This window comes from Rhipicephalus sanguineus, chromosome 10 (genome assembly GCF_013339695.2).
Source record: "Rhipicephalus sanguineus isolate Rsan-2018 chromosome 10, BIME_Rsan_1.4, whole genome shotgun sequence".
NCBI lineage: Eukaryota > Metazoa > Arthropoda > Arachnida > Ixodida > Ixodidae > Rhipicephalus > Rhipicephalus sanguineus.
In genome coordinates this window covers 50,078,416-50,105,379 of record NC_051185.1, presented here as the reverse complement: position 1 = coordinate 50,105,379, position 26,964 = coordinate 50,078,416, and the positions used below count along the sequence as shown (strand labels likewise).

The 26,964-nt window shown below is 48.5% G+C and overlaps 1 protein-coding gene across 5 annotated transcripts in view; it reads right to left on the bottom strand.

The window, feature by feature from the left end:
• LOC119371838 (forkhead box protein P2) overlaps positions 1 to 26,964 on the bottom strand; it is a 476,643-nt gene that overhangs the window by 64,692 nt on the left and 384,987 nt on the right. For all 5 annotated transcript variants that reach the window (XM_037642296.2, XM_037642294.2, XM_037642292.2 and 2 more), the window contains one exon: positions 13,180 to 13,323. In XM_037642296.2, the coding sequence (XP_037498224.1) occupies positions 13,180 to 13,311 (132 nt within the window). In that variant the 5' untranslated portion in view covers positions 13,312 to 13,323. The remainder of the gene's footprint in view (positions 1 to 13,179; positions 13,324 to 26,964) is intronic.

Below are 26,964 nucleotides of genomic sequence, written 5' to 3'. Positions count from 1 at the left end.
GAACAAGAACGAGTAGTCAGAATGAGGAAAAACCAGAACGTCACCTGCTTCTGGTAGGAACAAACCCCCCTCCCTTTCCGATGACAGTATGCACAGCGTCGACAGAAAGCGGTGCCGAGCGCAAGGGAAGAAATCCGCAAAGAAAGACAAAAAAACATAAGCGTAAGGAAAGACAAAAAAGCAATACATCAAAACGTAAGTTGAGGTGACGGTAAACGCAAGGCTGGGAGACAGGCGGACAAACAGAGCAGTCCCCCAGCAACCACGCAAGAGAAAGGACTCGTCGAGGCATCCGTGAGGCAGAAGGAGAAAGGAAAGCAGCAGCAGCAGAAGCAGCGAGGCATAGGAGCGAGCGAGCGAACGAGCGTGAAAATACAATAACCTGGAAGAAGAAGCGGCTGCGAGTCCGGGACACACGTGTCCGAGTCTCCATGCGCGAGCGGTCAGCATACGGCCCCTGCGCTAGTGAGCGCGCGCCTTGCAATCGATAAGTATGGCTAGGCAATGCAAACAGGCTGCCACACACACACGCACACACACGGTCCCCTTCGCTGACGAACGAAAGTACGAACGAACGCCGCGATGCATCATTCAAACAACCCGGGGAGTCGTCTTTGCTTTCCAGGCTCCATGACATTGTCTGTCGTCCACTCACTCCTCGCGACGGGTAGTGTAGTTCTTAGCCGGAGAGATATCCGAACGAAGCTACGAATGAGCAAGCGCCGCAGTGTCGGTGACGACTGTCGAATGATGAACGCAATGAATCACGAAGTAATTAAGCGTGCGTGGGGCGGTGTCACGCTTAAGCGAGAGGTAGATTGTCCTTGAACATACATACATACATCTATCTATCTATCTATCTATCTATCTATCTATCTATCTATCTATCTATCTATCTATCTATCTATCTATCTATCTATCTATCTATCTATCTATCTATCTATCTATCTATCTATCTATCTATCTATCTATCTATCTATCTATCTATCTATCTATCTATCTATCTATCTATCTATCTATCTATCTATCTATCTATCTATCTATCTATCTATCTATCTATCTATCTATCTATCTATCTATCTATCTATCTATCTATCTATCTATCTATCTATCTATCTATCTATCTATCTATCTATCTATCTATCTATCTATCTATCTATCTATCTATCTATCTATCTATCTATCTATCTATCTATCTATCTATCTATCTATCTATCTATCTATCTATCTATCTATCTATCTATCTATCTATCTATCTATCTATCTATCTATCTATCTATCTATCTATCTGTCTGTCTGTCTGTCTGTCTGTCTGTCTGTCTGTCTGTCTGTCTGTCTGTCTGTCTGTCTGTCTGTCTGTCTGTCTGTCTGTCTGTCTGTCTGTCTGTCTGTCTGTCTGTCTGTCTGTCTATTACACATATAGTAGAATTTATTATTATTATTATTATTATTTATTATATTATTATTATTATTATTATTATTATTATTATTATTATTATTATTATTAGTAGTAGTAGTAGTAGCAGTAACCAGGGTATGTTCTGAGACACTGGACAATTCCTCCAGCCCAAACTCCTTTTGAATACCCCCTCTCTTTAAATTAGCAAGTGGACGTCGCTCGCTCACTCATGTTGATATGATCATTTGCCGATGTCATTAAATCAGTCGATCAGTCGAATGATATACCAGTCAAACTCTTTAGTTGTCGATGAAGTCAACCGACAACCTAAGTTTCGAGTTCATTACGTCAACGTTCATTACGTCAACGGTTCATTACGTCAACGGTACAGCAGTGCTGATAATGGCGCATGTTTAATTATGGCGCCATTAACTCATAGCGCATGGTTTTTAGACACTAACGGTCATTGTTATTAAGACATAACGTGACAATCGCTTTGTAAGTGTGAAGCTGGTCAGCCCCGAGCAACTTGCCCCAAAAAGCGGTGTAGCGTACCTGTAAAGCTTGTTTCTCTGCATATAGACAACGCTCGCGGCGCAGCGGACTTCTCTGGGGGGGAAATCCGGCGATTAAGAAAAAAAAAAGTGCAGATTTCATTTTTATCCTTCAAACGCAAGTGCACTTTACGTGCTACCTTTGGACAACGCTGTCCAAGGTGCTGCTGCAAGCGTTATAAATACCGTTCATGTTTACAGCAACCAATGTCCCAGTTCAGAATGCTTTTCGTCCGCAAGTGATTTTTGCCATTGACAGCTGCCTTCAGTAATGATTTGTCCAGAATACGAATTGGCTAAAAACTTGTCTTACAAACAACTGTAGCGTGAGACGGTTTTGTGTACGCAGGCCCTGGCGTTTCCGAAGAGCAAGCCAAACACTACTAAAGGTCCTTGGCTAGGAACGTACATAAAACGGATCAGCATGTAATGTAACACTCCAGTGGCCTTTGGAACAGAATAAAGTAAGAACGAAAAGTTTAAACACGTGGCTAAGCATCAACCTGCTGTCGCATCTTTCAACGCTGACAGCGTTCCAGCCTCGACGCTGCCAGAAATTCCGTCGGAAACTCGCGTGCGTGTAGATAATGACAATACATGACTCAGACTGGATCAAAGAAACAAAATTTGCAGTTTAGTGAGATGCCTCGTTACGGCTGACGAATAAACAGTCTAAAAATATTTGAACGCCATCCAAAGTCCGCATGTGTCGAGTTAGAGAGTACATAAAAAGGAAGAACTGTGGATCGAAGTTCTGCTCTCTTTTTTTTCTTCTTTTCTTTTTTTCGTAGAATATGAAGCACTGCAAATAAGACAGATTACACGGCGGGGCGAGAAACCACTGTCTCCCGTTGTTTCGAGGAGAGGAGACGGGGTGAATATGAATCAGACGCTGCACAATGATCCTGTCCGAAAAATGAACAATGGTGGTGGTTAGGGGAGGAGGTTTTGAGAGAGGGGGAGGAGGTGACGTAGGAAAAGGAGCGTTCTATCAACGCAGAAGAGACTTGGGCGGAGCGCGTAACATGCGAGCGGGGAGTCCCAGCAAAGAACAACACTCCAGCACATTAAAGAACAAACAAAGGAAAAAAAATACCGAAAAGATGAGCTGCCAGGGACATGCCCGAAAACAAAATTCCGTATTCTGACGTCGCGCGCGCTCTCCGTGCCCGCCCTGTGGTAGCCCGCTCTAGCCTATACACGGACGAATGCTGACCAACACGCGTCGTGGTGGTGCCGAGGTTTTTTTTTTTTTTCAAGCCGCCGGCTTTCCGTAGAGTGGACATGGGTGCGGTCATGTGCCGTGGCGTGAAGGCTGAAGAGTGCAGGGATGGCTTGCGCGTTGTGGGCACGGCGAGGGTTGCTGTAACTGTCGTTGGTGGGGAGTGGAATTGGGGCTAGAAAAGGGACAGGGGAGGGGAGGGGAGGGGGGAGAGGTGTACGATTCGTTCGTGCTTGACAAACTGAGCAACGCCCGACCGCGCTGTATACAAGACATGTGGACAGCGAAACGACCGATCATCACGAATAGAGCACTGCTGCGTCGCTGCCCCGCGCACGCTTTAGGCCTTTAGTACAACTACCTCGATGAGCGGCGAGCATAAAAAAAAAAAATTGCGTGATGGTGCAGCGTTGGTTTTGTTTCATCTGTGACTGGCAGTCGGCGTGGTTGCGCTGCCACCATAGAACAACCCGGCGTCCGTACGTCGGCGACGAAGAACGCGAGACGCATAGCAAATTTGTTCGCGTCGAGCCGAAGTGGGCGTGGCTCCACGGCGCACTCCCGTTTCCCGAGGCCTCGCCAATTTCGATCCAGCTTGATTTTGAAACGCAGTTCTCGCGGCGCTAATCGTGGCCTGCCTCCGAAACCTGTCGTTCTTGCCGACACCAGCGGTTATGTTTAAAGTAATGATACTAATAACAGCAGTAGTGACGAATAGGTGGTGGTTGGCCAAAATGCATACTATACAGAGAGAAGCGGGCGGTGTGACATTTTGCGCAAGTCTGGGTGTACTGAATTTTACCCCCGAGGGTTCGGAGAATAAGCCATTTCGACAGCTATAGCGTAGGGCTTTTACCTACTAAGAGGGGTAATGGTTAACGCGGACGCACGCATAGCATTGCTCGTACAGAACGCAGACGCGGAGACGAGATAGCGAGACTATAACACTGAGTTACATTTGCCGGCATGCATATTTATCAGGAGCAAGTGGACCGCTGTACACGTTCTAGATGGGTACAGTACAGAAATTCAAACGAAACCAGACTCCCAGACCAGTTCTTACAGTCGCGGTTGATTCCGTTTAAGTTTCGTAACTGCCCCCGTAGCGCCCGATCGAAATCTAAACAAAAAATAATAAAGAAGTTTGAGAAACCCGAGCCTGGAGGAACTGAAGCGTAGTTAATTGTATGCACTGCGCTGACGGAAAACGAACACTCGTTGCATAACAAACAGGGTTTGAAACTGCATCAAACTAGTTAGAGCGCGGTTTGCTCAGAAAGGAACATCCGACAGGTTAGTGAAAAAAAAAAGAAGGTAATATACATGTCGCTGCCAGAACGTTCGTGAGAAACCCGTTGTTGCGCAACCACGTCCGAGCAAGCGCACCGGTAATTCCGACGGTCAAGAAGAAGGCGACCACAAGAGACCACTCGCGCTGAATTGAATTGGCAACCACACTCGTGGATGAAATCCACATTCAAATGCGGATCTGTGCGCGACGGCGCACAACGCCTGAGGCCTGGATATTTCCCGCCTGATCTTTTAAGTAGAGTCATAAAAGTATCGTGGCCTATGGGTTATAGAGAATAGGGTCGCAGTGAATCGAAAACAGAAGAGAAAGGGGGGGGGGCGGAAGGGTTTGACCCAACCACTGAAAGCGCCACGCATTTCTATTTAGTGGCACGAACAGCGAGTAACAATCTTGTTTCTCTACCAATCAGAGTACGTACTGGTTGAAGTTATGAGCTATATTAGATGCATATAATATAGGAACATAAGTGTACTTAAGGTATGGACCAATTAACTATCAGGATAATCATTGATAGTCAATTGAATGAGTCCACTGAAAGAGCCGACGGTTTTCTTGTGAATCGCCACCTGGCGACTCACACCTGGCGGCTCGCCACCTGGCGGAGCGGATCTCAACCACGCACTTCTTCCTACGTGGCTTCCGAGATCCGCTTCGGCCGTGCGACGAAACGCAAGGTTAACGTAAAAAATACGCCAGAGAAAACGAACGTCGACGTTGCGAGAGCCACTATACCAGACACCTAACACAGGGATTAGGGTCGCCTCCAATTTTTGCTTTGAGTAGAAGCTAGGAGCGAGGCGACATCGTGAGCGTAACCTATACCCCTAAAGCGGGTACAGTGCGTGGGATTAACGACGCAAGCGCAAACATAAAAAAACGCTTAAGGAACGGGCACATCGCTTATCGACAGCCAGTCGTTGATATGCGAAGTGTGCGTAGGTCCCAAGTCGTCCGCAGCTTATGCTGAACATAAAGAAAAAAAGAGAAAGCTAAAAAGAATAAATATTTATCGCTTTTGAGATATCGAGGAATAGTTCCTGCTTAGCCCAGGTAGCCGTCGGAATAAAGAAAATAATAATAAAGCAAACCCTTTCGAAATCTACCATAACCCGCAGAACTGTACAGCCCGCGTGTCCGTGTCACTCGCTTTTTGTTTTATTTGTTAGTACATTCGCTATTGGGAAACGCGCGTTCATTTTTTTCCCGCAGATATCTGCGAGGCCATGACCATCAGACGCGGACGGAGACAGGAAGAATCATGGAGCTGTACGGAGACGGGCGTTAAAGCTAAGGCGCCTAAAAGGGGCGATGCTAATTTCGTTCCTAGAAAAGAGAGCAAGGAATCTTGTACAACCTTCTTAGTTTGTTTGTTCCTTATTTTTGTTCGGGTACACCAGGCGATTCGATAGGCGCACAACACGAATGCAAGAACACAGGGGAGTGGAGAAAGGATAGAGGAGAGACGAAAAAAAAAAACGAAAGAAAAAAACGAGGTGATAGATAACGGAACTAGAAATCCGGTCTGGCACAAGCTCGAATTCTCCTTTTCTTTTCTTTTTTTTAGCTGGTTATGTGAATCGGGTATGCACAAAGTTGCAGCGATATCGGTATGCATTATAGAGAGGCGGGAGCTGTCTGAATCAACCGGAGGCGGATAGAAAGAAAGAAAGAAAGAAAGAAAGAAAGAAAGAAAGAAAGAAAGAAAGAAAGAAAGAAAGAAAGAAAGAAAGAAAGAAAGAAAGAAAGAAAGAAAGAAAGAAAGAAAGAAAGAAAGAAAGTGGCGCCTAGCGACAGACACCCCGTCTATACCGGGCAGACAGGAAACAACGGAAATAACGAGCGTTCTGGTTGTGCCCCGCCAAACAGGCAAATAAGCAAACGCAACGCACGTCCGTAGGAACGTTGCCAACCCGCGCTCGCCGAGGCCAGACAGCGGTACTCGTCTTTTCTTTTCTTATTTTGCTAACTATTTTTTTTCTCTCTGATACCTGCGAACTGGACCGCAACTTTTCACGGTCACGCTTAGCGAGCCAGACAAGAGGATGCTGTAAGAAAACTGTTCGCTATTCTTAATATATGAGCGCTGTTTCTTCTTCTTCTTCTTCTTCTTCTTTTTTTCTTTTTTTGAACGAGTTTGTCTCGAGCGCACGCCTTTCGTGGGATTCGTACGCGTTTTATCAACGATGATTTAACATTCAGACGTGGCGTGCAAGAAAGCACCACTGATTTTTTTTTTCTTTGCGAAACGTATTCTATGAAGTTTTGTGAAGGCACGCTTACAGAAATATGCATATATGCTTGCAGAAAATAACTTTTTTTCGATTACAATTTATGCTTGTGTAATATCCAACATGTCTGTGCAGTCACAACGACGAGGATGTGTTATCGCCTACTGGTTCGATTCTCCTAGGCGCACCACACTAGCGACTCGAACAGGAACTCAATTTACTGAAATCAGATCGAATTTTCTCCGTTGTCAAAATTTCTATCCCATGGCTATCAGAAGTCCAAGATCAGAAAGCAAAGGAAGGATTTCAACGCACCTTCGAAGTCGCTGGAATGGCACTGACGATGAATAATCACGTGACTATATCATACACGAGCGCGTGCGTGCGTGCGAGTCTCTGTGTGTGGATTTGAGTGAGTGAGTGAGTGAGTGAGTGAGTGAGTGAGTGAGTGAGTGAGTGAGTGAGTGAGTGAGTGAGTGAGTGAGTGAGTGAGTGAGTGAGTGAGTGAGTGAGTGAAAGAGTGAGTGAGTGAGTGAGCGAGCGAGTGAGTGAGTGAGTGAGTGAGTGAGTGAGTGAGTGAGTGAGTGAGTGAGTGAGTGAGTGAGTGAGTGAGTGAGTGAGTGAGTGAGTGAGTGAGTGAGTGAGTGAGTGAGTGAGTGAGTGAGTGTCGTACTTATGCGTCCCAGACAACCGTGGACTTCCGTCACAGCCAGAACAATTGAACTTGGATCTCACAGGACGCAAGATTTCTTTCGACGGTGTAAATCTCAAAGGTTGCAAGAGCGACAAAACCAAGAGACGGGGACAACTTTAGCCAGCCCAAACCAGCGTATAGCCAACACAAGCCGACATTAGCCACAATTTAACCAACACTAGCGCACATCCGCCGTTGCTAACCAACGCTGGCTGTGTGCTAGCAATTACGGTAGCTGAATTTGGTCAGAAACATTCATAGTATTTCGTTATACAGTGCGGCTGAAAAAGGCTCGAGATTACATTGTCTTCAAAAAGATGAATGGAATGAAGGGGTCGGGGGGGAGTGCTGACTTGGTAGAGTTCATTAGAGGTCATTTAAAAGCCGTGCATTCACGGCAACGCTGGAGCACCACTGGTCGTTGGCTATTATACGCCGGCAGCAACGGTAAATGCTAAAGAGGCTGCGGCGGAACAGATAGAGGGCGAAGGTGTAGAGGCGGCGGCGAGGCGCGTTTAGGAAGGGAAGATAAAAGCAAAAGCGGATGTTGTTATCTCGTTTCCTGCCCACTTCCGTCGCGCCGATGGGACCACGCGCCGACGCCGTAAACAAAGCGCAGAACAACAGGTCGTGAGCAAAAAAGGGTGGGAGGAGCGACGCGACTGAAAAACCAGAAGCGGAAAAGAAAGCATTGAGTTGATTAGTACGCCGCCGCGGAAGAGAGGAGAAAGAGAGGAAAAAAAAAAAAAAAGAACGAAGCGGCCGGCGGCGGAACAAGGCTGCGATGAAATCACGTTAAGGAAGGAAGGAGAGCGTGGCTGTGTAGCTAACGCCTCTGGAAGAGAGTGAAACTCTTTTTTTCGCGGTCGCAGGCCGACGCATCGGGCCGGACGCCGCAAGGATCCACAGGATGTCCGCGATTGCGTACTAAGTAGCACGTGCATGCGCGGGCCTGCTTGCGCTTGACGAACAGACGTGTCGCTAGGTGGCGATGTGTCGCAGAGCAGACTATCCAGCACCTTATGCTTGTGCTCCATAGTTCTTGTTTGTGCCTCACGCCAACGAGAGGGCACCGCACTGCCCGAGGCACTGGCGTTTGAGGGTCCAAGTGGATCTGTGCAACTACAGGCGATGGAGAAGTTGGTGCGGCGAACTATGTGGCAGTCAGAACTACCAAAACAAGGCTGGCGCTATAGTGGCGGGCGACGGAGCGATAGGAGTTAACGTGATGGAACAGTGAGGTCGTGCACAAAAAGAACTTGGAGGACGCTTGAGCTTCGCCTTGAAGAGCAGAACGCGACAGCGTAATCGGGCCCCGTGCGCATCGCCTTCTCAACTGCTAGCCTAGCTTCGGTTCTCGCTGCATGCCTCAACCGTGCCGTAAGGCAACGAACTATTGCGCGCGTAACATTGGCCGTTTCAAAGTATCCTAGAAAATGCCTACTGCAAGTACAGTTGTTAAGTGCCCACTACGCCCTAATTATTCATTTTGCGAATCAGCGAAGAGACCACTACGCTTCTGTAAGTTAACACGCGAACGTACCCAGCTGTACACTTTGTTGACGCATTTTGCTGCTGATGATGATTAAATATGTCTGAACGCTTTGTAAAGGGTGGGCCTTTAAAACACCCACTCGTTGCGCAATTCACATATATTGACGCCTGGTGCGATTCTACGCTTCTGCCACGCAATATTATACGCGTTAAGGAGACCCCTTCCACTACATGGCATTCATAGAGTGTTCTTTTTCCGAAGCAGTTAGAAGAAATAGCGTTGCTGTGTGGTAGAACACCTGCTTCCCACGTAGACGGCCTGGGTTCAATTCTTACTCGAACCCGAGGATTTTTATTGTTCATTTTATTTGCACCTTTCTTGATTTTTCGGTCACAGACAAGATGATGATTTTTCGCTCAAAACAAACGACGCCGTCACCGACACCAGAATTTCTGCGGAACGAGTTCTTTAACGCAGTCGCGTTAATAACTACGAACTGATACTGCCGAGTGTGTGCATGCGTCTGTGGAGTGTATCTGTTTTTCTTGTTTTATTGATTGTTTGCCAGCGCGATACAAAGGGCTCAGCCTCACGTCGTAATCATCAGAATCGTCATCATCATCAACTAGAGTTATGGAAGGTGTCTATGCATAACTCAGTTTCCCGCTGTGTGTGTACCTCAAACCCGGGCACACGAAACAAAGGGAATATAGTCGGACACAACAACATCAGAAGGCAGGAAAGACTCCGCCGAAATGACCGAAGCGCAATCACCGATTGACTCTGCGACTAAAGAAATAGTCCGGCGCGTGAGCCGGATGGCGGAGTCACCGGCCGCGCAGCGCCGCTCGTGTCGTCAGTCTACAGTGCGCGCGCCCATTAGTGCAGGCTCATATTCATCAACCTTTGAGGAGGAAATGCAGCTGTCTTCTTAAGCTGCGCCCGACTAGAGGTGGCTACTACTGATTCCGCCCTGTTTCAAACTAGATCTCTATAAAGACCATCATTAACATCACGACCATCATTATATTGTCATCATCGCCGCTAGGCTAAGAATCTTCAATGCGACAGTGGAACGCCGTTGGCAGTTGTGACCGTTCACTGGGGAACCAGTTGCCACGGGCGACACCTCCACTCTATAAGACACTGGCACTTAACTAGTACTCTCTTTATTAAATTTTCGTTTTCTTTCGCGACGTAGCTAGCCATAGTAGACGAATCGAGTAAGCAACGCCCGCCGTCGCAGTCATCTCGAAAGGTGACGTAATCTGCTTTCGCGAAACCCTCGACTGCAAACACACACGAAAATGCTTGAGTAAACACACAGCGTACACACGTGGACGGGATACGACTTCAGGTTCTCGGAACTGCGGGGGCGCCGCATGGACGAAGCGGGCGGCTGGCTGATTAGTCAGCTCGGTGTGTGTGCTCAGCCGGTCTGTTCGCTTTCGAATGTCACGTGGTGTGCTTGAACCCGCGCTGCCCGCGTGGTGATCGCGCACTTTTCGGGGCTTGAAAGGAAAGCATCGCTGAGTACCTCGACAGTGACAGAGCGGCTCGACATACTGGCTTATTTTCACTGACGCTGAACGGACTGACCGTCAGCGTAAACGATGCACTGTTGATCTAGAGGTCACCAGAAGTCCAAAGTTCTAGAAGTCACCAGACGTACTTCGTCGTAATATCTTGTGTATTTTTTTTTTACGTGCCAGAACCACCATATGATTATGAGGAAAGCCGGAGTGGAAGGCTCCAGAAATTTGACTACTTGGCGTTCTTGAACGTGCAATGACATTGCACAGTACACCGATCTCTAGCGTTCCGCCTCCATCGAAATGCGACCGCCGTGGCTGAAATCGAACCCGCGTAACCACTGTACACACGGAGGCGGACTGTAAGTCAGCATAAACGATACACCGTTGATGTAGATGTTGTGTCCAAAGTTTTAGAAGTCACCAGGCGTAACTGACAGAAAAAAACAGCAACTACAAACCCCTACGAGCAGGGCTCTTTAATTCTCCGAAACGTCGCACTGCCGGACGCGACGCGGAATCACTTACGTTGCGCAGATAAGAGGCCTTTCTATGCACACACCGTTACCTCAACTACTGGAATATTATGCACATTAGCGCAGTAACCGGTGGAATAAGTAAAAACTTCGTTAAGTGACGACCGGAAAGTTAGAGCTAAGATATCTGTTCTAGAATATAAAAGTAGCGCATCTATATGTCAGCGGGTCGCGGATATCGATCGCAACGTGACTCGCCTGAGCAGGCGAGACAACCAGCACCGATTCCAAATACGGCGCAACCGAGGCGTTGTTGCCTTTGAAAACGCAAAAACCGTCGAATGAAGACACGTGTGTGAACTTAAGCCGCGTAAGTATGCGAGACCTGCAAGCGCTAGCTATCTTAGGGGCGCTGGAAAAAAAAATAAAAAGAAAAAGAAAGAAGCGCGAGCACGAGGGAAGCCCCCTAGAGAACTGCCGGCAATAAAGAAAAGATGCGTGAGAGAGAGGGAGGAGAGAAGGAGAGGTGGCTGAAGAGAGGGAATCGCTGTGGGCCAGAAACGGGTCCGGCAGGGAGCGTTCTCTTTGGGCGTCGACGGCGCTAGAGGCGACCTTGGCCCACACGCTCGTCGCGCCTAGCAAGCCCTCTCCAAGGCTAGCGAGCCGCGCTAGCCGGCGCGCTCAGGACGTCGACGACAGCCCACGCCGTGGCTGGAAGCGAGACGCTTCGGTAGGTAAAGACGCGTTGCCGACGATCGGCTCCTCTTGCGACGCCGCACGCTGGCCAGCGCGAATGTGACGTCACGAAACGAGGAGGAGGAGAGGGATGACACGCGTCCCGTTTTCCTCCTCTCCACCCTCAGAGCGCCGACGTGACGATAAGCGCGCGCGCTATTCTCGCTCGAGGTATAATATTATACCTGGGCCGTACATTTATATGGCTGGCTATAATACGAATGCCTGCTTGGAATGTATGTACAACGTCCGCGTGGTAACAACGACGTCGGTCTACCGATGATGCCGATCTTGGAGGCGGCGAACCGGTGCGAGTCGGAAGGCTCGACTTGATTCTTGCCCGGCGGGCTCGGTCGCTCGACTTTCTTTTATTGCCCCATGCGAGCCCCTTCGCGCGGGCCCCCCGGAAAAGGGAAAGATAACGCGACACCGTTTCTTTTTCTGCCTTCTTCTTTTTACGTGGTCTCTTAACTCGTTCCATCCATCAGCCTATCCTGAATTGCTCGGCGATGAAAGGTTACGCAAAGTAGCCGTAGCTCTGGGTAGTTGGCGTCAGTGGGACAAGCTTTTTATGATCGTAGCGCTCGACAGAGCTGTTCTCCACTGGAGTGCGGCAGCGTGCATGAACTTGGAAAAAAGAAATTGCGGTCGCGGAATCATGCAATGGCTCGGTTGGGAGATGACCGCGCTTAATGGCTCACTTTGGGTTGTGGCTTGAGTGGTACACTGTCATCTGGGTATAATTGGCGCTGTGAATTGAGTCGACGATGCCTGTTGCTACCGCTGCAGGGTATATATATATATATATATATATATATATATATGTCGTCATTGCAGAGCTCCGGAAATTTCGGCCACCTAGGGTTCTTTAACGTGCACTTAGATCAAAGCACACAGACCTCTAGTGTATTGCCTCCGTGGAAATGCGGTCCCCACGGCCGGGATTCGATCCCGCGAACTTTGGGTCAGAAGTCGAGCACCATAACCACTAGACCACAGCGGCAAGGGAGGGGGGAGAGGACTGAGATACCAGAATTGCTCATTATTACTTCGTATATTTCCCCGTGTTAATGGCTACGTAATTTCTTGTAACAAACAATAAAGTTAAGCTCGAAGTCTCAAAAAAAGAAAAAAAAAAGAAAACGCTTGTCTTTTGACTTTTCTTTGTCCTACACACTAAGAAAAAAAGGAGTCATTTGACTCTTCTTTTATACATGTGAGATTAACATGTGTACCACTCTCTTTAGAGAGGCACGATGACTGTCTTTAGGAGAGTTGTGCATTGGCTCCCTTCTGGAAAGCCGTGCGTCCCACGACTCTCCTAAAGAGAGTCAACTTGCCTCTCTAAAGAAAGTGCTAGACACGTGACTCTCACATGCGGAAAAAGAGAGTCAGCCTTCTTGGAGTGTATGCACCATTCTTTTTCGCGCTGCAACACCAGGCGCTGTCCACTGCTTGAAGAGCGTCACGTCACAGTTGCCCGGCCGGCAGGGAGTCGCACCGGCGACCTAAAAGAGGTAAAGGAGGCTGACCTGAGCGGTGATGTCGTCCTCGTGCGCCACGCCGTTGGTGGTCGGAGTGGCGCTGGACGCGCGGACGGCAGCCGTGGTCTGTCCTGTCGAGAGGTTGATAGCTGCCTCGAGCTCTGCTTCATGGTCCATCATGCGCTCATCTTCCTGCATATACAAGACAAACGGCTTTGTCAAGGACGAGTCTATAGAAAAGGCGTAGAGTCTAGAACTAGAATGCATGTATTGGCTCCATGCCGTCTAGCCACAATCATTGTGAAGGAAACGAACACACACATTTTATTTAGAGGAGGGAGCCAGAGCACCTTGAAGCTCCACTCACTGTTCACTGCCCATTCTTTCTTTTTTTATGTATAGTATGTTATCTAATCCGGGATACTAAGAGCAGAATCGGGGAGACATTAACAGCGGGCGTGGAACTCAATAGTTAATTGAACTTACACGTCTTAACAGCGCAAAGCAACAATCACACAAGGAAGAGAACCGTGAGCAGGACCACCAACTAGCCCAAATTTTGGAGTTGAATAGCCTGCTTTCTAGTACAATGGGCCCCGTCCTTCCACAACCAGCAATTAACCCAAATTTCTGCGTTGAATACGCAATATTTATTTAACAATCGCTTATCGCACTCGCAGGTTATAAGGAGTTAGGTGGTTGTCCACAGGGCAGCGGCGGTAGTGCAGTCATCGATGTGTCATATATGTGTATGTTTATTTTCAAGGTTATCCCAGTTAGCACACACACACACGATTCGATACACAATTTTTGATGTGATTTTTTTTTAAATACATGTTGTTCAGGAGATGTTGGCGATCTTATATAGCGCCGGCTACTGCTTTTCACTGAAAAAAGGAATTAGTGAATATCACACACACACATTATATATATATATATATATATATATATATATATATATATATATATATATATATATATATATATATATATAAACCTACATACTGTAGAATGGCACGTAAAGCCAGCCAGCTCGTGTGAGTGACTCAATCCATTGAAAAGAATCGCGTAGGGCACATAACACTAAAGTTGACGCTAAGTCCAGCTCCGTGAGTAGGCTTATAGCTTCTCCTAAAACGACATCATCACCTCCAGCAAAATTGATGATGATGATGATGATGATGATGATGTCCTCTTCTTGATGGCGCTCACCCACAAAGGGGGATGGGCCAACAGCAAAAATTATTTCAGACGCAATTCCTTATTTACACTTCTTCGTTAACGCTGCACCTCTACTCTAAGCGGGCGGCGGATGGATTGGCAAGCACGAAGCTTTCGGCGAATGCAACCTGCACGGTTGTCGGGCGGAGAAACGGCCCCAGCCGTGCGGTGGCTGCTCACACTGTATGTAGTATGCTTGTCGGTTCTGTTGTGCAGGTGCGCACCGCGATCTCCGTACAACCAGAGCGAAGCGGCACGTGTCTACAAAGCGGCGAAAAACAACGAAAAACAAAACAAAAACAAAACAGAAACAGGCTGCATATACAGAAGTGGGGCAAAGCCGGGTACGTGACGAACACGACGTTTGAAATAAACAAAAAAAAACACAAACGAAGACCGTAGGAGCAGCGAGTGCGGTTGGAAAAACGCGCGATGAAGAACGAAGAATAGAGGGAAAGAGACAAAAACAAAGAGGATGAAATCCATACTCTAGATCGCTTGAATGAAGAGTGACAAACAGAAAGGGAGTGAGAACAAACAGGCGGTCTCTTTCACGCAGCGTAGCTTTTGATGGGTGGCTTTGATGAACGAGAGGCCGTGAGCCTGTGTATGTACTGGGTGTTTGCGAGCGTGCTTTTTCGGTATACGTGTCTGTACATTGGTGACTGTTCATGAATGACAGGCTAACAGAGTGTCACAGCGTTTTTCTTTAAGAGAAACCTTTATAACTCGCACATTTCAGTGGCCGCGTCGTATACGCGAAGAACCCGGCGCCGGCGAGCGTACAGGAATGCGGCCCTCGAAGGTGTGCCGGTCATGTGTGTATTTGTATGCGCCGTTTGCCGATAATATATGCTCCCTCGATGGTGGGCTCGGCGGCGGTCAGCCGTTTCTGATGTGGCAGTGTGATCTTTTATCGAGGTCGCTTGTCACTTCGCGTTGCCACGTTTCATTGTTGCCTGGATATGAACGCATGAACGTCATTGCCGCCTGTAGCAACTGAAGTGTTGCGCTGCTAAGCACGCGGACTAAGCACGTGCTAAGCACGTCTGGGCATGGAGGAAGGAAATAGTTAGGAGGTGGCATTGCGCAATGCGAAAGAAAGAAAGAAAGAAAGAAAGAAAGAAAGAAAGAAAGAAAGAAAGAAAGAAAGAAAGAAAGAAAGAAAGAAAGAAAGAAAGAAAGAAGAAAGAAAGAAAGGCAGCACGTAAGGCACGCACACGCGAAGCTTCGTTGGCCCCATTTTCTCGATAGGGGAAGGGCTCCTGATTCTTTTTCATTTTTCTTTATTTTTTAAATCTTAATCTACGTAAGTGAGAGAAAGAGAAATCCGATATCCCAGGGTGAACTAGAAGCACAGTACCGGAGAATAATCATTAGCGTTAATTTGAGAATCATTCTGAAGATAAAGAAAAGACGACTTAATTACAGGAGAAGGGTCTTAAAGAAACGGCATAGATTTGAGAGGGATGAGAGAGATAAAGTTGAGAGGAGGATGGGTAATTTGAAGCACCCCGAAAAGAAAAAAAAAGACGTTGAAAGGCAAATAAATGACGATACAAGGCGCTGTTTTACGTAACGGCACTGACTTCAGAGAGAAAGAGGGAGGGAAGTGCGTATTGAGATGAAGAGGACGAGAGAGGGAAGCGATAGGCAGTGAGCCGAATGAGATGACAAGAGTTCGCAGTAGCATGCATAGACAGCAGAAAGAGCTGGAACGGCGTTGACGGCAGTGGCGGCGGCTGTTTTCGCTTTTATCTGGACACACGTGGATGTCGCCAACGGAACGGCGAGTGCTATATGTTTCAAACCAGCAGCGCACTTGAAGCCGCCGCAGACGATGACACGAACCTTAGACAGTGGCTTAACAAAGAAGAAGAGAAGAAAAGAAAGAAATGTCCACGTGCGGGCCAGCGGTGCGCTTAAAATCAAGAACGCAGCGCAGATCAAGAGAAGCTGCCCTCGGATTACTTGAGTGGACCGGTATAAGCAAAGACGAGTCGCCGAGTTGAATACTCATGGAAGTGTGTGAGTGGAGTTAGTGAGTGGAGTTAGTGAGTGAGTGGAGTGTGAGTGAGTGAGTGGAGCGTGAGTGAGTGAGTGAGTGAGTGAGTGAGTGAGTGAGTGAGTGAGTGAGTGAGTGAGTGAGTGAGTGATGAGTGAGCGAGTGAGTTAGTGAGTGAGCGGAGTTAGTGAATGAGTGAGTGAGTGAGTGAGTGAGTGAGTGAGTGAGTGAGTGAGTGAGTGAGTGAGTGAGTGAGTGAGTGAGTGAGTGAGTGAGTGAGCGAGCGAGTGGAGTGTGAGTGGAGTGAGTGGAATGAGTGGAGTTAGTGCGCGAGTGGAGTGAGTTAGTGAGTAGAGTGAGTGAGCGGAGTGAGTGAGTGAGTGAGTGAGTGAGTGAGTGAGTGGAGTTAGTGAGTGAGTGAGTGGAGTGTGAGTGAGTGAGTGAGTGGAGTGAGTGAGTGAGTGAGTGAGTGAGTGAGTGAGTGAGTGAGTGAGTGAGTGAGTGAGTGAGTGAGTGAGTGAGTGGAGTGGAGTGGAGTTAGTGAGCAGAGTTAGTGATTGAGTGGAGTTAGTGAGTGAGTGCCTCCATCGCCAGCAACCCTGATCATGCATCATTCAAGACTGCCATTTTGATGGCAATGAGAGCATTTAGACAGACAGACAGACAGACAGACAGACAGACAGACAGACAGACAGACAGACAGACAGACAGACAGACAGACAGACAGACAGACAGACAGACAGACAGATAGATAGATAGATAGATAGATAGATAGATAGATAGATAGATAGATAGATAGATAGATAGATAGATAGATAGATAGATAGATAGATAGATAGATAGATAGATAGATAGATAGATAGATAGATAGATAGATAGATAGATAGATAGATAGATAGATAGATAGATAGATAGATAGATAGATAGATAGATAGATAGCAAATGCCGGGGCGTTAACTAAGGGCTGTGCTGGGTTGGCTATCAGGGACAGTAAGTTCACGAATCGCAATATGCTCGCAATAACGAGAATATCGCGAGCATAAATATGGTCACACAGTCATTAGATTACGGTCAATGGCAGAAATACAAATACCGGCGGTGAGAATGTTTACCAGGCCATATGAGAAGCACCACCAAGGAAACAAAGTCGCAATCAGCGCGGAAAAAAAAAAAAAGAAACGCGAGTGGTGTAAGGCGATTCCTCCTCAAAGTGGAGTTGTTATTATTCATTTTTTTTTCCTCCGCAGCAGGGGCTAAACACGTGCGCTAAACAAGCGGTGGGAGGAGCCAAACAGCGGTTTAAGTGGGAGGGGCGAGAGTGAGGGGGAGAGAACGCGAAAGCCCGCCCCACTGCGATCGTCATGCCCTAGTTTTTTCTAAACTAGCAATCCGCTCGCGCCGAGTTACAAACAAAACGAAAGAAAAAGAAGGTCAGCCCGCCCACTTCCTTACACTGCTGTTTTTAACAGCCGTTTGACTCGCACAGGCGCATTCACTGCACGCGAAGCACTGCCGAGCCAATAGGGCTCTTATAAATGCTTTCGATAGGTATAAGGTAAAACAAACAAACAAATCAAAAACGCATTTCCGATCGCTCCGCAGATGTGCAGACGATAAAAGGGATCGCGGAGAACTATGTTCTCGCAACCGACCGTGTCTGAAATAACGAAACCGAACGGCGTACACGAAACCTGCTGCTTCCATAAGGCAGAATGTATTAATTAGGCGTCAGCACCTGAAAGACGCGAAATGCACACAGTATAATAGCGTATACTTGCTGTTCGGGGCTGTAGATCCATGCGAGCGCTGCAACAAGCGTTTTATGCCACGCGATTACGATCGCTGCAGTCCACCCGAAGTGGTCGCCACGTTGTGCAAATATTGTGCGAATGTTATCAACCTTTTCGGTGCCCTCTCATCAAGTCTGCCAATTGGCAAGACGCGAATTCCGATTATGACTGTATAAAATTCAGGGGCGTAGCCAGAAATTATTTTCTCGGAGGGGGGGGGGGGGCGGAAGCGAGGGAAGGAGAGTCCGATACCCTCATGTATATTCGTGCGTGACAGAATTTAAAAGTTTCGGAGTGAACCCCGTCCCCCGCCGGACTACCCGCTGGCTACGTCACTGAAATAAAGTGAAAAAACAAAAAAAAAACGCAACAGTTAAAGGATTCCGCGGTCACAATACTTGACTTAAATGCGGCGCTATATACAAGCATATGTTTGCTATTTCATATAGCGCGTTACATGCCTAACTGCATTTTTTTCTTCTTTTCTTTATTCAGGAAGCTTGCCCTCCGGAGTTTAGCACAAAACAGTGTAAAAAATACGCTAACAAATTTGTAGCTGGGTGCTACAATAACTGCTGGAGTTTTAGGCGCGAAACCACGACATGATTATGAGGCGCGTCGCAATGAAGGGCTCCGGAAATTTGGACCACATGGGTTTCACTTAACGTGCACCCAAATTTAAGAACGGGGGCCTCGGTGATCGAAAATGCGGTCACTGCCGCCGGAATCGAAGCCGCGACCTTCGGGGTCAGCAACCGAGCCCTGTAACCACTGTACCACCGAGGCGACTTTGCAGTAGGGTTTGCTGAAGGGCTAGTTGGTACTATTACTTTAAAGGAAAGAAACAAAGTAAAGACTGCAGTCTCTCGATAGCAGGGAAACGCAAGCACACCCGTATACTTAAATTTACCTGCAAAGAGCCCCAGGTGGTCGAAATTAATGCGGAATCATCGTTAATTTCAACTTATGATTGTGATTCACGCCACAACGCGTCAATCATGATCATATCGTCACGTGAAACCCCATATGTAATTGTTAATTGTCATGAAGTATCTTGCTCTAGAACATCAACACTCACGCGGATTCATTAAAAAGACTCTCAACAGGCTCAGTTATCGTTTTTTTTTATAACTTGCACACCGCAACAAGCTTTAAATGTGATTACTCGCACACAGCGTTTTCTTTTTCCTCGGCCTCATAATCATATCGTGGCTTGTGTACGTAAAACCCCGGGAGTATATATATATATATATATATATATATATATATATATATATATATATATATATATATATATATATATATATATATATATATATATATATAAGCTTTCAATTTGCCATCTTGTATGCAAGGCGTCAGGGGGGGGGGGGCTGCTGTTATCGAAAAGCACTAACGCACGTGACGTCAATCGGCGTCGCTCTCTTTTCTCCAGGAAGGCTCGGCCGCGCGTAGCCGGCTCGCATCCGTCTTGTTAGCCACCGTATACGACCCGTGACATGCGACGAGCGACACTATACGCAAAGAACTAGTGTACGGCGCATGATTCAGCGGCAACAAACGCGCGCGCGCGCCGCCCATTTCCGCATTCGCGCCACCGAGGCAGTTGGCGCGCAGCACCTACTGCTGTTAAGGCCCGGCATTTTATGGCAATACCATCGCGTCACGTGAACGCTCGATGGCCGTGTGTCAAGCCGTACTGTCACCACGCATTCCAATTCTGGAAACGCGCCAATTCCTCGCTGGTCCGAGCGGTGGTTAGCAATATCCTCTGTTAGTGTGGTTCCACTACTCACTCTGAGTGAATCGGCCGCGAATGGACCCATTAACGATATCTACAGTTCCATTAGCAACGCGGCAAAGCATTAGCCCGTGACCAAGCGGAGCCGGTGCGACACGCAACGTGAAATAGCAATCGGTGTCCTGAAGGACGGCACACCTGAACGAGACGCTGTGAATTACACTTTGTGTATATATATATGAACGTGTGTGACTGTACGTATTATTTGTGTGTTTATGTGAGCATTGTACATAGCATAGCCATCACCACACACCTTGATTATCACCTTAAGTCAGGTGATAAACCAGGCTAATATCTCCGGGGTTACCATTAAAACTAGCGTAGGGACGCGAAATGCGTTGCCTATAGACAGACGCGCATATCTATCTATCTATCTATCTATCTATCTATCTATCTATCTATCTATCTATCTATCTATCTATCTATCTATCTATCTATCTATCCGTCTGTCCGTCCGTCCGTCCGTCCGTCCGTCCGTCCGTCCGTCCGTCCGTCCGTCCGTCCGTCCGTCCGTCCGTCCGTCCGTCCGTCCGTCCGTCCGTCCGTCCGTCCGTCCGTCCGTCCGTCCGTCCGTCCGTCCGTCCGTCCGTCCGTCCGTCCGTCCGTCCGTCCGTCCGTCCGTCCGTCCGTCCGTCCGTCCGTCCGTCCGTCCGTCCGTCCGTCCGTCCGTCCGTCCGTCCGTCCGTCCGTCCGTCCGTCCGTCCGTCCGTCCGTCCGTCCGTCCGTCCGTCCGTCCGTCGTCGTCGTCCGTCCGTCTGTCGTCTGTCGTCCGTCCGTCCGTCTGTCTGTCTGTCCGTCTGTCTGTCCGTCTGTCGTCCGTCTGTCGTCCGTCCGTCCGTCCGTCCGTCCGTCCGTCCGTCCGTCTGTCGTCCGTCCGTCCGTCTGTCCGTCCGTCCGTCCGTCCGTCCGTCCGTCCGTCCGTCCGTCCGTCCGTCCGTCCGTCCGTCTGTCTGTCTGTCTGTCTGTCTGTCTGTCTGTCTGTCTGTCTGTCTGTCTGTCTGTCTGTCTGTCTGTCTGTCTGTCTGTCTGTCTGTCTGTCTGTCTGTCTGTCTGTCTGTCTGTCGTCCGTCCGTCCGTCCGTCCGTCCGTCCGTCCGTCCGTCCGTCCGTCCGTCCGTCCGTCCGTCCGTCCGTCCATCCATCCATCTATCTATCTATCTATCTATCTATCTATCTATCTATCTATCTATCTATCTATCTATCTATCTATCTATCTATCTATCTATCTATCTATCTATCGTGTGTGCGTTTGTGTGTGTCCAACCAAGCTTGGTAGGAAACGGTTTCGGTCTGAGGCGGTCGACACGCCGTCGTAAGTTAGCAGGCCGAGGTTTGTCGCTGCTAAGCTCGGGGTCGCGGGTTGGATTTCCGGTCACGGCGGCCGCATTTCGGTGGCGGCGCTCCGAGGCGGCAACAGCCGGCGAATCGATCATGGAGAAAGGTTATAACAGCGTAGAGACGAGCGGGGAGTGACGTAAGCACTCGTCTACCGCTTACAACGCATGCGCGATATAAGCGATCAACTGTCACCCGGCGCGACAATCACGTCAGACCGAATGCCAACGACGCCGGCACAACAATTATGTACAACAATGTATCGTCTCCGAGAGCTCGCCTACACAACACACGTCGAGCTGTATAGATAAAAATAAGAGATGCAAAAGTAGCATTATTTGCAAGAGGAACGCTCGAGCTGCTTCGAGTCATGTGACGAACAATCAGTCGTCGCGAGACGCATTGTTTAGCGTCGGCGTTGCTCATACATCTTTCTAGAGTATGCGCACATACATACATACATACATACATACATACATACATACATACATACATACATACATACATACATACATACATACATACATACATACATACATACATACATACATACATGCGTGTAGTATCAGCGTTTGCGTGCACTGCACGCATATTTTGTTAACGTTTCGGCTGGTGGACCGCGCTTTGTTAAAGGGGTCATGAAGCACCCCTTGGGCTGATTGAAAAAACACATCCTGCGGAAAGCTGACACGGCTATGAACTGCTCTGCCAAATATTACAGTCGTGCGCGCCGCGTAATGGCCACAAGCGGAGCGCGAAGTTGCCGTTTCCCCAGGCACCCTCTTTTCAAACAGAGGCCGGTTCTCACTCTCGTCGGTGGGCGGGGCGTCGGTCCGCTGTACGTCGCAAGACCCATAGCATGCTTATTGGCCGATAGCCGACGTAAATCGAGAGCGGCGTTCGGATCAGATGCGCTTCTTGCCGCGGGGTGCCGCCCCTTGCCGGCGCCGCACTCCTCAGTACACGGTAGCCGCACTCGCGCAAGCGAATCACAGCGGGAGAGCGATCGCGTTTCATGACGCGCGCTGGCGTAACTTCTTTCCCCCATGCCATCCCTCCCTGTCTAGCTTCCAGTGCGCTCGCCGGCACGAGAAAAGAGAGAAAGCGCTGGGAGCGTGCGCCAAACCCCCGTAACTCCGCTGATTCTTGACGGATTCGAGAAATTTTTGCGGCAATCGATTCGGGAGGCAGTACACTCCGATACTGAGGCCATTAGATCATTACTTGGAAAAGTGGTTCATGACCCCTTTAAGGTTTACCGGTGACGAACGGGTACAGTCCGTCGCTCGCGATCCACAAGGGCCGCTGTTAGACGGAGCAAACTGTTACGCATAGAGTTTGGCGCAGACGTCAGCCAAATCGGGATCTGCGAGCCAGATCGCGATCGTTCTGATCCCGATCGGGTCTGCGCACGATTAAAAGTGACCGTGCAGCAGCACCCGATCCGTATTGAGTGTTAATCCTGATCGACCCTGATCGCGATCGAAAGTGCCCAAGTAACACCGATATTACTTTAGTTGCTGTGACAAAGGGTGGTCTACCGGTCGAAACGTTATCAAAGTATACCGCGCAATACCCACAAACTATATATATATATATATATATATATATATATATATATATATATATATATATATATATATATATATATATATATATATATATATATATGTATTTATTTATATATATACATATATAGTTTGTGGGTATTCTGCAGTATATCACGCGAGATAAGTTCATCCACGATGAAGATCCATGAAGTGTACGAAGCAGATGGCACGTTATTCATCAAGCAACGCATTCGCTAATAAGGCTGGCAACAACAATTTTTAAAAATACGTTACACACATTTTTTTATAAATAAATGTTAACGAATGCGCTGATCTGTCCGTGACGTAGAGAACATCTCCCAGACGGTTCTCCTTGCACGTGGCGGCAAACCAGGCGCCGATCTTTTACGCGACTTTTTCTCTGGATTCTTTTAATCTTTTCTCGGCGCTTGCGGCTCAGACGTTAAAGGTTTTTTTTTGTTTTTTTTTCCACATTTCCCATTCTAAGCTCTCCTTGACATTTCGAGCTTATATACACACGCCCGACGGATCGCTGCAATCTCCAGACAAGCGTCTCTCGTACGCGTCGTTTGTTCGACCTTTCGTTTTGCATCTTGTGAGCGCATACGACTGTTTTTCTTTTGTTTGTTTCTTTCAAAAAGCTAGACAAGCATATACATAAAGATACACGGCCATGAAAGGAGTCTTTTTTTGACTCAACAAGCGCCTGCACCGAGAAGTTAAGTTTCGTGGCTTTAAACAAAGTAACTCCGACAGAGAATTGCAGTTCTTGCACAGTTTAATAATAATAATAATATCTGGGGTTTAACGTCCCCAAACCACGATATGATTATGAGAGACGCCGTAGAGGAGGGCTCCGGAAATTTCGACCACCTGGGATTCTTTAACGTGCACCTAAATCTAAGTACACGGGCCTCAAACATTTTCGCCTCCATCAAAAATGCAGTCGCCGCGGCCGGGATTCGATCCCGCGACCTTCGGGTCTGCAGTCGAGCGCCATAACCACTAGACCACCGTGGCGGGGCGTTCTTGCACAGTTTGTACAGAATTGATGATTATGGCGTTTATTGGCACAAAGGCCGTGGCGCAACAGCGTCATTATTACGAATATGCAGATAGCGATGACAAATGAATTACAATGAATAATGTAAGATGGCTGTAGGGTGGCCTAAAATCAATCTCTATAGAAGCGTAAAATATATTCAACCACCCGTTATGCGCGTTCGTGCGTGTTTGTATACGTGCATGTATATAATACACATGCCAAATGTAAAAATGCGGGGGGGGGGGGGGAGGTGAAATCCTGAACCCCCCACTGACTACGCCAATGCCCTGAACACGGAAACAGCGACATTCAGACCCAGAGATTTTCTTCCATGGCAACACACAAGTCCAGCTCGCCAGGACTACCAAGAAACATTCTTCTCTGGAGTTCGCTTCTTCTCATATGCATGCGCGACTTCGTTTGCAATCTCTAAATCTCGTAGCCCATTTATGCCGTGACCCCTGGACCATGTATATACAGATAATAATGTCATAATTATTGCGGTTTTACCGTTTAAAAACTACGGTATGATTATGAGAGACGCGGTAGTGGAGGGCTACGGAAATTTGACCACCTGTGGTTCTTTTAACGCGCACCTAAATTCAAGCGAACGGGCCTCTTGCTTCCCCTGAAATGCGGCCGCCGCGGTCGGGATCCCAACGCGCGACCTTCGGGTCAGCACTTAAGCGGACCGTATATACGATGAGCCGACGAAAAAAAAATAACCAAGAAGAGGTTGCTCAACTAAGCCGAAGCGCTTCAAAACTTGCAGCAGATCTTCGCGGTTTTCATACGCATTGCGTCTCGCTACAATATTTACGCAAACAATTGCGTTCGCGCCGTTGCGCTGTCACTAATACGGCTGGCTTACTCTTGTCCGCTTCGCAATCATTCCCCAAAAAAGTACGCGCGGCCATCGCTCGGAGGCGTGGTCTGTTTCGCGCATTTCGCGTCGCCCGTAGCAGTTGCTGTATTATCTTTCCAATTTCTAATCGAGGACCGAATAAGCAAGTACCCGCCCCCTAACCCTCACCCTCTTCTTCCGACTGTCTGTCACCGAGAGCGTCAGCTCTTCCACCGACGCGTCGACTCGCAACTGCATAAAAGCTCGTGAGCGCCGAAGTTGACAAAAAACTGTCCACCCCCTCCCTCTAATCTACTGAGTAGGCGATCTGCTTCACTGCAACGCTTCGAAGTCTAGTGGCGAAGCCTCGTTCTCTCCTTGCTTCCTCTCTTCACCGACGCCTACCCTCCCCCGTACACGTGCCGTTTCTGTCTCGCAGGTCGACCGCCGTTGCCACTTCCTCCTCGGTGCGGCGCGTGTGACTGGGCTTCGCCCGGCCGGTTCAGCCCTCTCCCCATTCGCCCTCTCTCTCTCAACAAGAAAGCGCGTTCCCTTCGCTAACCACCTCGCCCACCTCCAATCCGAAACGGGATTCTTTTGACGTCACGAGCGCACAGCCGCGCGGCCGGCGGTGACGCCATCTTACAGAGAAGGAGACAACGAAGAGGAGGAGGGGAAAGAGAGAGAGGGTAGAGCAGCCCAGTGCGGAAAGATAAGCGAGGTTGGGACTATCGGTATCTCTCTTTCCCTCTCTCTCCTTCTTTCTACACGCTCCGTCGCTCCAGAGGCCGACGAAACGGGTGCGTTGATTTCTTTTCCACCTCCGCCTCTCATCAAAGCTGGTGCATCGCCTTGCGGACTGCCGGCGCGATCTCCGAAGTCAACGGCAGACGACGCGATGCGACCAGAAGGAGACGCGTCCGCGTGGCGATACAGTTTCCGTGTTCGGGCGTCGTCTTTGCTTCCCTCTCTGCCGACGTCTTTTTTTTTTTTTTCTTTCCCTTCGCTTCAAACCGCAGCTCACTGACGGACCACTAGGAGATGCAGCGGAGGCAGAGGGGGTAACCCATACAGTGTTCCCTATTGGCATTTACGGCGCACGGGCCAGGCGGGGGCCCGTCCCACGCCGTCGAGGGCTGCCAAGAACTGGCTTACTCTCTCTCTCTCAGACGCACTCACAAACGAAACATAAGAATCGCCGCGAGCAGGCTACCGAAATGTGATACCCATCCGTGAAGACTGCACTGTAGTGTAGTAGCACACCCCGCGGTATGCTCACTGAGCGCCGAAGTACCAGCGGCGCTGTAACACGGCTGAAATTTTAAAATTGGGTAACCAGGCTTTCGGTGCGTTAGGCACGCGAGCTGCTTGGCGACAACACTGCGTACGCAAAGCTACGGGTACCCTAATCGAAAGTCAACACAGAGATGCAAGGAAGCTCCAAGTGTAGGGGCTCTCTAGATATGAGTTACCTCGACTCCCCTTGCGTTGTATGTTCGTCGGTTTGCAGGTTGCATTCCCGCAACTCTTGGAGAACTGCTATCCTAACGCTTACGCATGTTTTCAGCGGTGCTCAGGGGATGCCCAAAACGTGGCGGCCATGACAAGTTTGCGGCTCCTTAGGGGTTATTATCTAGGGGTCCACCGAGTGGACCGTCCATTTCACAGCACGCTGATTGGCTGGATCTCGCGAAGCAGCGTCCAACCATCACACCACTGGCCATCGAGCCACCCTGTTCATATCAGCATGCGTCGAAACGCACAAATCGTTTAGTACAGTAACTTCTAACGCGACAAAACGACACAACACGACAGAATACAGCGGTATACTCTCAACTACTGTTAATTAACAGCCCTACTGTCAGCTAAGGTCATTTGAGAGTGGCGCTGTGTCCTGTCGTCCTTCCTGTGTCGTTTTGTCGCGCTAGAACTTGCTACGGACAAACACACACCATCCCAGTCGACGCCATTGCGCTTAGTACAAAATACCAACCCTGCAATCGCGCCCAGTGTCATGCCGCCAGTGAAAACAAGTATAGCCCACAGGTCGCAAGCGTGATGCCTGCGAGCGCACTTCCTGCGAAGAAACACGTTTCCATTCTTCTAGACAACAACAACCATCTTTCTTCGGTACTCGAGACAATTTTTTTTTTTTTCGCGACCAAGGACGTAGGCGACAGGTGTAACAAGCGGTTTCATGGGCCGCCTGACACTTGACGACT